At 38.6% G+C, this 10350-nt stretch overlaps 1 protein-coding gene across 1 annotated transcript in view; it reads left to right on the forward strand.

The window, feature by feature from the left end:
- The first annotated feature begins 2338 nt into the window (after window positions 1–2338).
- syt6a (synaptotagmin VIa) overlaps window positions 2339–10350 on the forward strand; it is a 483065-nt gene continuing 475053 nt past the window's right edge. The window contains exon 1 of the mRNA XM_037683797.1: window positions 2339–2495. Coding sequence (XP_037539725.1) covers window positions 2339–2495 — 157 coding nt within the window. The remainder of the gene's footprint in view (window positions 2496–10350) is intronic.

Genomic DNA, 10350 nt, shown 5'->3' on the forward strand with positions numbered 1-10350 from the left:
ATGTGATCAGCTGGTTTTGGTTGTCAGCAGCAAAACTGGTTGATCCACTCTGAGAAGGTACTATTTAAGAGACTGAGCTGAATACAGCACCTCAGACTGAGGAAGTCTCTCGGATGAGAGACGAAACGTTTCTACATTTTTTTGTTGTTTTGCTTTGTTTTTTTTGTTTTTTTTGAATGTCCAGAGGACCAGATTTAACTTTTTTAGATTTTTCTACCTGGATTATTGAGCATGCATTAGGATATTTTGAACCACTTTGGCCAGGATTGCCTCAAACTAGTTAGAGAGTTTGAGAAAACAGCAAGGAAGAGGGCAGACTACAGGAACCATTTGCGATTCAACCTCAGATGTCGACAAAGTGGCATCATTCCCAAGAGCCTGGAACTAAAATCTTTGGTCAGCGGGCATCGGGCAAGCAAGATCCTTCAGAAGGCACAAACCCAGCTGCTGAATGAACGGGTGAGACAGACCAATTTTACTATTTAGGCCTTGAAGGCCAATGAAGAGTGCATTAAACAAAAACTAACAACATGCCTAGATCAGACCACACTTCAGCAAGTGATGGACTGTACAGATCAGGCACGCTTAGCACAGCATGTCAAGTCCAAGACTCGACAACAAAACAAGTTTAACGTACTAATAGCTCATCAACACCATCACTATTCCAATAACAAGACCAGATTTAACTTTTTTAGATTTTTCTACCTGTAATATTGAGCATGCATCAGGATATGGTGGTACAGTGATTAGAGCTGTCGTCTCTCAGCTTAGGATATTTCTGGGGTGAGTTTACATGTTCTCCTTGTGCATATGTGTCTCCAGCGTGTTCTCCGGTTTCCTCTCACAAACCCAGAACATGCATGTTAGGCTGATTGGTAACTGTAAATTGTCTCTAGATGTGAGTGAGTTTGTGAATGCCTTGTTTATCTCGTTTGTCTCTATGTGTCTCTGTGATGTGACACTGGTCCAGGGTGTCCCCTGCGTCTCACACAATGACTGCTGGAGATAGACATCAACTCCATGCAACCCAGAAAAAAGTAAGTGGACTTTGAAGTTGCTTGAGCTATAGATCTCCAAAGAGGGCTGAGTTGTCACGTTTTTGCCCAAATTCTTTTATCTCCTTGTTTTCTTTCTCATATTTTCTTTTCTTTTATTGTAATTTTTCTTTTTTTTTTTTTTTTTTTTTGCTGGATTTCTTCATGTTTTATTCCAAAGCTGCAGGGAATGAAAATTGATAAAAACTGTGAACAGAACAATGCAAAGCTCCTGAGGTGTCATTGCTGAGAATTTCCTTAAATTCTGTTTAGTGATCCATGAGCTAGTGAAGGTACAGGCAAACCAACATACCACGGGCAACAACATTAACTCTTTGTTTTCACATTTGGTGATGGATGCTCAAAACTGGAAGCTAAGGCTATGACCATTTCCACATGGGTACATTGTTTTCATGAAATTATCTTTTTCCCAGTAAATACATTGTAAAACAAACATTTTTCACTCTGGAACCAGGTTTGCAAAAAATATATATTTAGGGTTTCTTAAAATGCTATTTCTGTGTAGAGACAAGGCTAAAGTGATTAAAAAAAACTTTTGCTTATCCACAAAACACTGGACCAGTGTGCCTCAGCATCTCTGAGGGATCATTTGAACACACTGCAACGTTACGTTCAGCTGTTGTCATCATCTTTCTCACATAAACAGGTGCACAGCCATCACAATGGGGTGCAAACAGAGGTCTCAGCTGAAGCACGGCTTTTGGGAGCAGGGAGACCTGGCAGCCACAGGTGATTCAGCTCAGGGGAGACGTATCACACGGGACACTCTGAACTCCAGAGACTTTGAGAAAAGAGACCTCCTCGACTTGAGAAAAACAAGTCTGGTGGACAATATGAACAACTTTTTCTTTTTTTTAAAGGTTTATGGCCCAGGCAGGTCTGAGTGAAAAACGTGACATTTGGGAGTGTATCACATTTAGCACTTGGTTAATTATGATTCATCTGACTTATTTACATATGATGCAATGATTCTGCTCTGATATCACCAAGGGATGAATGCGATCCACATCTAGAAACACTGTTGCACACCAACACACACACTTATATCTAAAGGAGCACACACACACGCTCATACAACAGTGGCATTAGCACACTTCCTCACATGCACTCATGAGTGTATCTGTGCACACACTGATGAAAGTGTGTGGATGAAGGAGAAGTCGTGGACAGAGACAAGTTGCATTTATCATTTTCAAGCTGTGCCGCTGCGCACGCATGTGTATGTGGGTGAGTGCAGTAGTCCCCTTGAATGGGCACACACAACTCATGATGCAGCTGAGAGCATGAGTTCTGACCAAGAGGAGAATGACATGGTCTGTCAGAAAGCTGTGACTCTAATTGTTGACCTCTGCCTGCACAACAGCACCCTGTTGGATCAGGACACCTGTCAGGATTTCCTCTTTGCGCTGACCAGCCAGGATCCTGACCACAAAGAAGCAGGTAAGTAACGCTCCACAGATGACTGTGCGTCTGACAGCAGCTGTCATTGGAAGCTTTGTAAAGCTGCATTTGTTCCCTGGAAGATGAATAATTGATTTTCTTGTATGTAAATACCATTATGTATGTAAATATCATTATTAACATGATTGTGTTTTGCTTCCGTTCACCCTGTGTTTGGTCATAGATGGTTGGTCAGATAAAGTTTAAGCACTAAGCCATCTCTACTCCTATAATGAATTTTGTGAGCCCCAGAGGAATAGGAATAAAAATATATAAATTTACATTGAGTCCCCAGTTTAAAAGCTATACTTTTAATATATTGTTTTGAGGCAGGTTAATGTCACTTCATGTTCTGACCTCAGACCTATAAAAAAAGGCAAAAAAAAAAAAAACCTCAGAGGAGTGTATGTTTTATGCCTCAGTTGTATGTTTTATACCTCAATCATTAATGATTAAAAGTGTACAGCAGTTGTACCAAAGCTGCAGGGATCTGTGTTAATCTGCTAAGTTTCAACATACTGAACAAGATGATGGACTTATTCATGAGGGCTGATGTGCACATCTGCTGCAGACTTGTCTCCATTGTTTTGGCATGTGTTACAAGCTCTTTAGGTACATTTTAAATGGAGCATCTCTGCTAAAACATTTTGTTTCATGTGTTTGTGTGTACCTATCTACACCCTAATTCCAATAAAGATTCTGAAAAACATTTACTTATCTTTTATTTATGGTTCTCAACCAGAAACGGATGGAACGCTCCCTCATGGTCATGAATAAGTGTTTGCCTCAGGCGGAGATATTTATGTATCTGGGTGTTTTATTCACCAGGATTGGTAGAATGAAGTGAGAGATGGATCAGTGGATCAGGGTCTCATTCACAGTAATGAGAGCGTTGCTTCGTTGGTCTTGGTGAAGAATGAGTTGAGTTGAAAGGCAAAGCTCACAATTTACTGGTCTGTCTACGTTCAAACCTTCACCTCTGGTCCTGAGGTGTGACTCAGAGAATGAGATCCTGAAATGAGCCTCCTTTGTAAGGTGTAGGGCTCAGCCTTAGAGATAAGGTGAGGAGCTCCATCATCAAAAAGAGCTGCTGGTTCTCTGCTTTGAAAGAAGACAGGGTGGTTCAGGCATGTGATTACAATGTTTCCTTGATGCCTTTCTTTGGACACTTCTCCAGGGCAGACCCAGAAGTCACTGGAGGGGTTATGTAGCCTCTCTGACCTGGGAAAGCCTTGGAGTTCACCACAAGGAGCTGGGAAGTGTTGCTTACCTTCTTGACTTGTTGCCTCCATGGCCCAACTACAAATAAAAGATGGATGGATGAAAATAATTTTAATTAGAATTTGAGGTTACAATGCTGATAAAATGATTGATGACATGACTAAAACCAGTTTGCAGACTGATAGCAATATGCAGACTAACGGCAGTTTCCCCCGACCTCTTTCTCTTGGTGGCATTTACACATTAAATGTTTGTGTGCAGCGTGAAAAGTGACACATTTCTATCTGATCCCAGATCATTTGTGTGAAAATGAAAAGGCAGATTGTATCTGTAGCAGAACAGCTTTTTTTAGGAGACAAATGCAGGAAGCTTATCAGAAAATACAACATCACACCCATTATATGATCTGGAACAAACGGAATTTTCAGAATTGTAGTCGGTAAACGATTGTTTGTATTTTTCATTAACACTGATTTGAGACGGGCAGCACGGTGGCGCAACTGGTAGAGCTGCTGCCTCTCAGCGAGCAGGTCCCTGGTTCAAACCCCGGTCCAGGGGCCTTTCTGGGTGGAGTTTGCATGTTCTCTCCGTGCATGCGTGGGTTTTCTCCGGGTACTCCGGTTTCCTCCCACAGTCCAAAAACATGCATGTTAGGCTGATTGGTAACTCTAAATTGTCCCTAGGTGTGAGTGAGAGAGTGAATGGTTGTTTGTCTCGTTTGTCTCTATGTGGCCCTGTGATGGACTTGCGACCCGTCCAGGGTGTACCCCGCCCCTCGCACAGTGATTGCTGGACATGGGCACCAGCGACCCCCGTGACCCAAAATGGAATAAGCGGGTAAAGAAAATGGATGGATGGATGGATGATTTGAGACGCTCTCTGACAGAAAATCTGGTGTTTAATGTTATTCACAGAGGCTTGGCAAAAACAGTATTTGTGGCAGAGGCGGATTATTGTGTTTTTGCCTTTGTCAGTGTGCATGTGCGTTTGTGTTTCTGTTAGAAAAATATCCCATTCAGCACTGGACAAAATCGATTACTGTTTAGAGTCACCCTGATTCAAGATGGCTGCTACAGTCAAATAAAAATGCAAAAAATAAATAAATAAATTAAAAAATGGCTATAACTTGGGCAGCACGGTGGCGCAACTGGTAGAGCTGCTGCCTCTCAGCGAGCAGGTCCCTGGTTCAAACCCCAGTCCAGGGGCCTTTCTGGGTGGAGTTTGCATGTTCTCTCCGTGCATGCATGGGTTTTCTCCGGGTACTCCGGTTTCCTCCCACAGACCAAAAACATGCATGTTAGGCTGATTGGTAACTCTAAATTGTCCATAGGTGTGAGTGAGAAAGTGAATGGTTGTTTGTCTCGTTTGTCTCTATGTGGCCCTGTGATGGACTTGCGACCTGTCCAGGGTGTACCCCGCCCCTCGCACAGTGATTGCTGGACATGGGCACCGGCGACCCCCGTGACCCAAAATGGAACAAGCGGGTAAATGTAATGGATGGATGGATGGATGGATGGCTATAACTTGGTCAAATTGACAGATGTTGAGCTAGATTTTGGTGAGATGATAGCTGAGGTGAATTCTCAATGCATATTGTGCTCACAGATTGTAAATGATCTTTGAAAAGTTTACCATTTAGGTTACTGGAGTCAACTCTGCCTGTCTGTGAGCATAATATTCTATAAATCACATGAAACATGTTAATGAAACCTTCAGAAAGTGATCAATGAATGCACCACTACAAATGATTACCTGTTGGAGCCAACCCAGTTCAAGATGGCTGCCACAGCTAACTGACTGTAGAAAACACAAAATGTCTTCAATGAAGTAATATTATACTGATATTGTGCTAATATTTGGTATGATTGTAGCTGAGAGGCATTTACAAGTTAAACAATAAGTGCAACTCAATGCACAGGATAATTGGTTAAAAGTGTTAGCATTCACTGTTGAAGTAAACCTTATTTGTGTGTTAGCAAAATATGGTAAATGGTATAAAGTTTATTCATTAAAAAAAGTACAAAACAATTCCATAACAATATAAAAAGATACAAGAGATTTAAAATGAAAGGCAGCAGAAAGAAGAAAAGATCTTATTATATCTGCCCCATTTTTCAAACAATTATTTCAATCATAATTTTCAAGTAACATAACAAAATGAATAACTCTTTCTAATTTTTCTAATTCTAATATAAAAAACACACTAAGCTACTTCATATAATTTTTTTTAACTAACCAGCTTTGATCTTTTTCTTAAATATACACATTGACTTGGCATTTTTAACATCACTTTCTAGACCATTCCACAATCCAATTCTTTGGATTGAGGTAGACCTTCCCTTTAGACTAGTTCTGAATTTTGGTTTGACAACTATCTCTATCCCCGTAAGATTATAATAACTTTGTCTTTTAACAAAATTTATTTGGATATTTAATGGTAATGTGTTATTTTGAGCCCTATACATAACTGATAAAATACTATAATCTACCAAATCATGGAACTTCAATAACTTCAGTTGATAAAATAATGTGTTTGATGGGTGACTGTAATGCTTTCTAGTGATGATTCTTACAGCTCTTTTCTGTAAAATAAAGATAGGTTTTGTAAATGTTTTACACGCTTTCCCCCAAACATCAATGCAATAGATTAAATGTGGAACAATGATTGTGTTATACAACATGTACAGAGCTTTATAATATAATAAGTCCCTGAGTATGTATAGTACTGCAATAGAGTTAGCTATTTTTATTCTTACAGAATGTATGTGATTTTTTCATGTTAGCTGTTCATCAATGATTACACCCAAAAATTTCATCTCATTAACTCTACAAATCTCAACACCTTCAATTTTAAATGGATCATCAACAGTTCTCTTTTTGTTATTAAATATCATGTATTTAGTTTTATCTAAATTTAATGATAATTTATTAAGTTTAAACCAAGTTTGTATTTGATCAAATTCTGTCTTCATCAATTCCAACATCCGTTTTACATCTTTACCCAAATGAAAAAATGTGGTGTCATCTGCAAACAGGACACATTTGAGGAGTCCTGATACATTCACTAAGTCATTCACATATAACTAAATAACTTTGGTCCAAGTACAGAGCCTTGAGGAACTCCACACGTGATATTGCAGAGGTCAGATCTTACACCATTTATTTGTACAAACTGTTTCCTATCATTCAAATAGCTAGATACCCAGTGTAATGCTGGTCCTCTTATACCATATTTATTTAATTTTTCAAGGAGAACAGTGTGATCAATAGTATTGAATTCTTTTTTTAAATCAACAAAAATACTAACACAATATTGTTTTTGATCGACAGCAGTAGTTATTTGTTCTATTAATTCCATGAGAGCCATTGATGTAGAGTTTTTTGCTCTAAACCCATACTGACTGCGACTTAGAATGTTTTGTTTAGTAATAAATTTATCTAGTCTGGTCACTTTTTCTAGAATTTTTGAGAACTGTGGTAATAAGGATATTGGTCTATAATTATTGAACACACATTTATCACCATTTTTAAAGAGAGGAACTACCTTAGCTACTTTCATATTATCTGGAAATATGCCTTTTGAATATGATAAATTACATATATATGTAAATGGCTCGATAACATAACTCATTATGTCCTTTACAAACATCATATCCATGTCCACCCAGTCTTTTGATCTCTTATCTGTAAGATTTTTTTTTACTACATTCATTATTTCTTCTTTGTCAGTTCCATTAAGAAAAATACTGTTGTCACAACCTATAACTGAATGGTTCACATTATTGTCTACTTTTGGTATTTTAGCTGCAAGGCTTGGTCCAATGTTCACAAAATAATGATTAAATCCATTTACAATTTCATTTTCATCATGGATCATCGTCCTTCAAAAAATATTGTGAAATACCTGTTTTTGCTTTATGACTTTTCAGAACACTATTTATTACCCGCCATGTTGCTTTCATATCACCATTAATTTTATTTAATACATCACTATAATATTCCTTCTTGTGTTTCCTTATAATCGCTACTAATTTATTTTTATACTTCTTATATTTCTCTTGGGCCTCTTGTGTTCTCAATTTCAAGAAACATGTATACAAATAATTCTTTTTTTTTTTTACAAGCATTTCTCAACCCTCTCGTCATCCAAGGTTGGTCAACAAAATTTCTCTTTGTATAATTATTTTGCACACAATTCTTTTCATACAGAGCTCCTAAAATATTCATAAATTCATCATATGATCTGTTTACATCATCAACATACACGTCTTTCCAGCTTTGGTTATGTAAATCATCTTTTAATTTGTCCATTGCTTTTTTTGATGTGTTTATTGTTTTTTTCTTGTGTAATTTCTTTTGTAATGCTTTGATCATTTTTATAAATCATGAAAACTGGTAAATGATCACTTAAATCACTCGTTAAAATACCTCCTATCACATCCCCATTTGTTATATTTGTGAAAATATTATCGATTATTGTAGCACTATGAGTTGTAATTCTTGTTGGTTTTTCATATTAACGGATAAAGATTTAAACTATACAATGAATTTGTAAATGTACTGATGTTATTTGAATCTGTTTTATTTCCCAGGTCAATATTAAAGTCTCCACACAAAAACATGCTTTTATTAAAACTCTTGTCCAATAGTTGTACGATTTTATCGGTGAATATCTCTATATTTGATCCTGGTGATCGATATACACAACTTATTAATATGTTTTTATCATTCTTGTTTATTATTTCTATTGCTATTATTTCCATGATATTATCAATAATTATTGACATTTCATTAATTAATTTACATTTTATTTCATTTTGAACAAATAGAGCTACTCCACTACCTCTTTTGTTGCTTCTGTTCACATGATATAATTCATACCCTTCGATGTGAATGTTATTTGTGTTTTCATCGTTGAGCCATGTCTCTGACAGTGCTATTATTGTAAAAGTTCTGTTTAGCTGTTTTAAATAATCTGCTATTTTGGATGTATTTGCATTTATACTTCTACTCTTAAAGTGAAAAATAGAGAGACCTCCATTTGTTATATTGATGTCATTAAACTGTTCTTCATTGTAATATTCACAGTCTTTTATTACAGGGAAAAAATGTGTATCAATCACATCTTCAACATTGTATATTTTAAACTCTGAGTCTTCGTATGTTGCCATGTTTTAATGTATTTGTTCATTTTTATATTTTGTTTATGAAGTTTTGTCAATGAATTATCATCTGTCCTCTCCTGAGCTCACTTTAGTCTTTCCAGATCCTTCAGGTATTTTATTATTTTAGCCTGAGATCCTTCCTGTAGTTTGATCCAAATGTTTCCATTTCTTGTCGAAGTTGATGCTATTTTTTTCTGTTTTTTCCACCACCTTGCTTCACATGCAATATTTCCATTTTTTTAGTTAGATGTTCGTTTATGTAAACATTTGTTCCCTTCAATTTTTTTGCTTGCATTATTACCTTGTTTCTTGATTTCCTACTAATTAACTTTATGACTATGGATGGTTTGGCTTTATCTGATTTGTTGGGGAGGGTGTGACAGATTGAAATGTCCTCATGTTCGATGTCAATGTCTTTGTTTTGTAAAAAATTCACTACTTGCTCCTCCAGAGTCTGTAGTTCTTCCTGTGGTGCATCTTCTGTAATGTTAGTACCAGCAACAACGCTTGCATATGTCCGGTTCCTAACTTCCAGTCCAGTGGTCACCAAGTTGTCTATTTTTGTGTATTGTTCCATGTCGTCTAATTTTTGTTCCAGTTCAGCTATTTTTCTGTCTTTATTAATCATCACCTCTTTCAATTGTTTCACTTCTTCAAACATTCCTGTCAGTAGTTCACATTTAGTTGATGATCTAGTCACATCAGCACTCAATTTAGTCAGTTCAGCACTCATAAAGTTCAAAGATTGTTTAACTTCCTCCATATCTTCAGAATTATTTTCCGACACTTGTCTCCTATCTCTGTGTTTGCTCGGCATTACTCACGATACTTCTGGATCATTAGTATCAACTCTCAGAAGCACAGGATCTAGCCACGAGGTTCACAGACTTATGTTGTTAGCTGAGGCCTAGCGAGGCCTAGCCGAGGCCTAGCGGCAACAACCCCCAGGTCCCACGCGGTCTCACGATTCACTCGGTCCAGCAGCTCGCAGGCCCAACAGTGGCAGACCGGGTCCCAGTTGCAACAGCTCCCAGATCTGACAGCTGTAGTCTGGCTTCCTCGGCTTCAGCGGCTCGCAGATCCAAACGGCGGCGGACCAGGTCTCTGCCGTAAACAGCTCGGCTTCAGCGGCTCGCAGGTCCAATCGGCGACGGACCAGGTCTCCGCCGCAACAGCTCGGCTTCAGCGGCTCGGCTTCAGCGGCTCGCAGGTCCAATTGGCGGCGGACCGGGTCTCCGACGTAAACAGCTCGGTTTCAGCGGCTTGCAGGTCCAAACGGCAGCAGACCAGGTCTCAGCCGCAACAGCTCCCAGGTCTGACAGCTGCGGCTCGGCTTAGGCGGCTCGCAGGTCCAAACGGCAGCAGACCGGGTCTCCGCAGGCCTCACTAGCCGAAGCAGCTCCTTGGCCAGCTCGTTAGCTAAACTCGTGACTCAGCTTCCACGGTTCAGAGCGCGCGGACTCCCTTCT

This window comes from Nematolebias whitei, chromosome 11 (genome assembly GCF_014905685.2).
Source record: "Nematolebias whitei isolate Nwh7 chromosome 11, NemWhi1, whole genome shotgun sequence".
Taxonomy (NCBI): domain Eukaryota; kingdom Metazoa; phylum Chordata; class Actinopteri; order Cyprinodontiformes; family Rivulidae; genus Nematolebias; species Nematolebias whitei.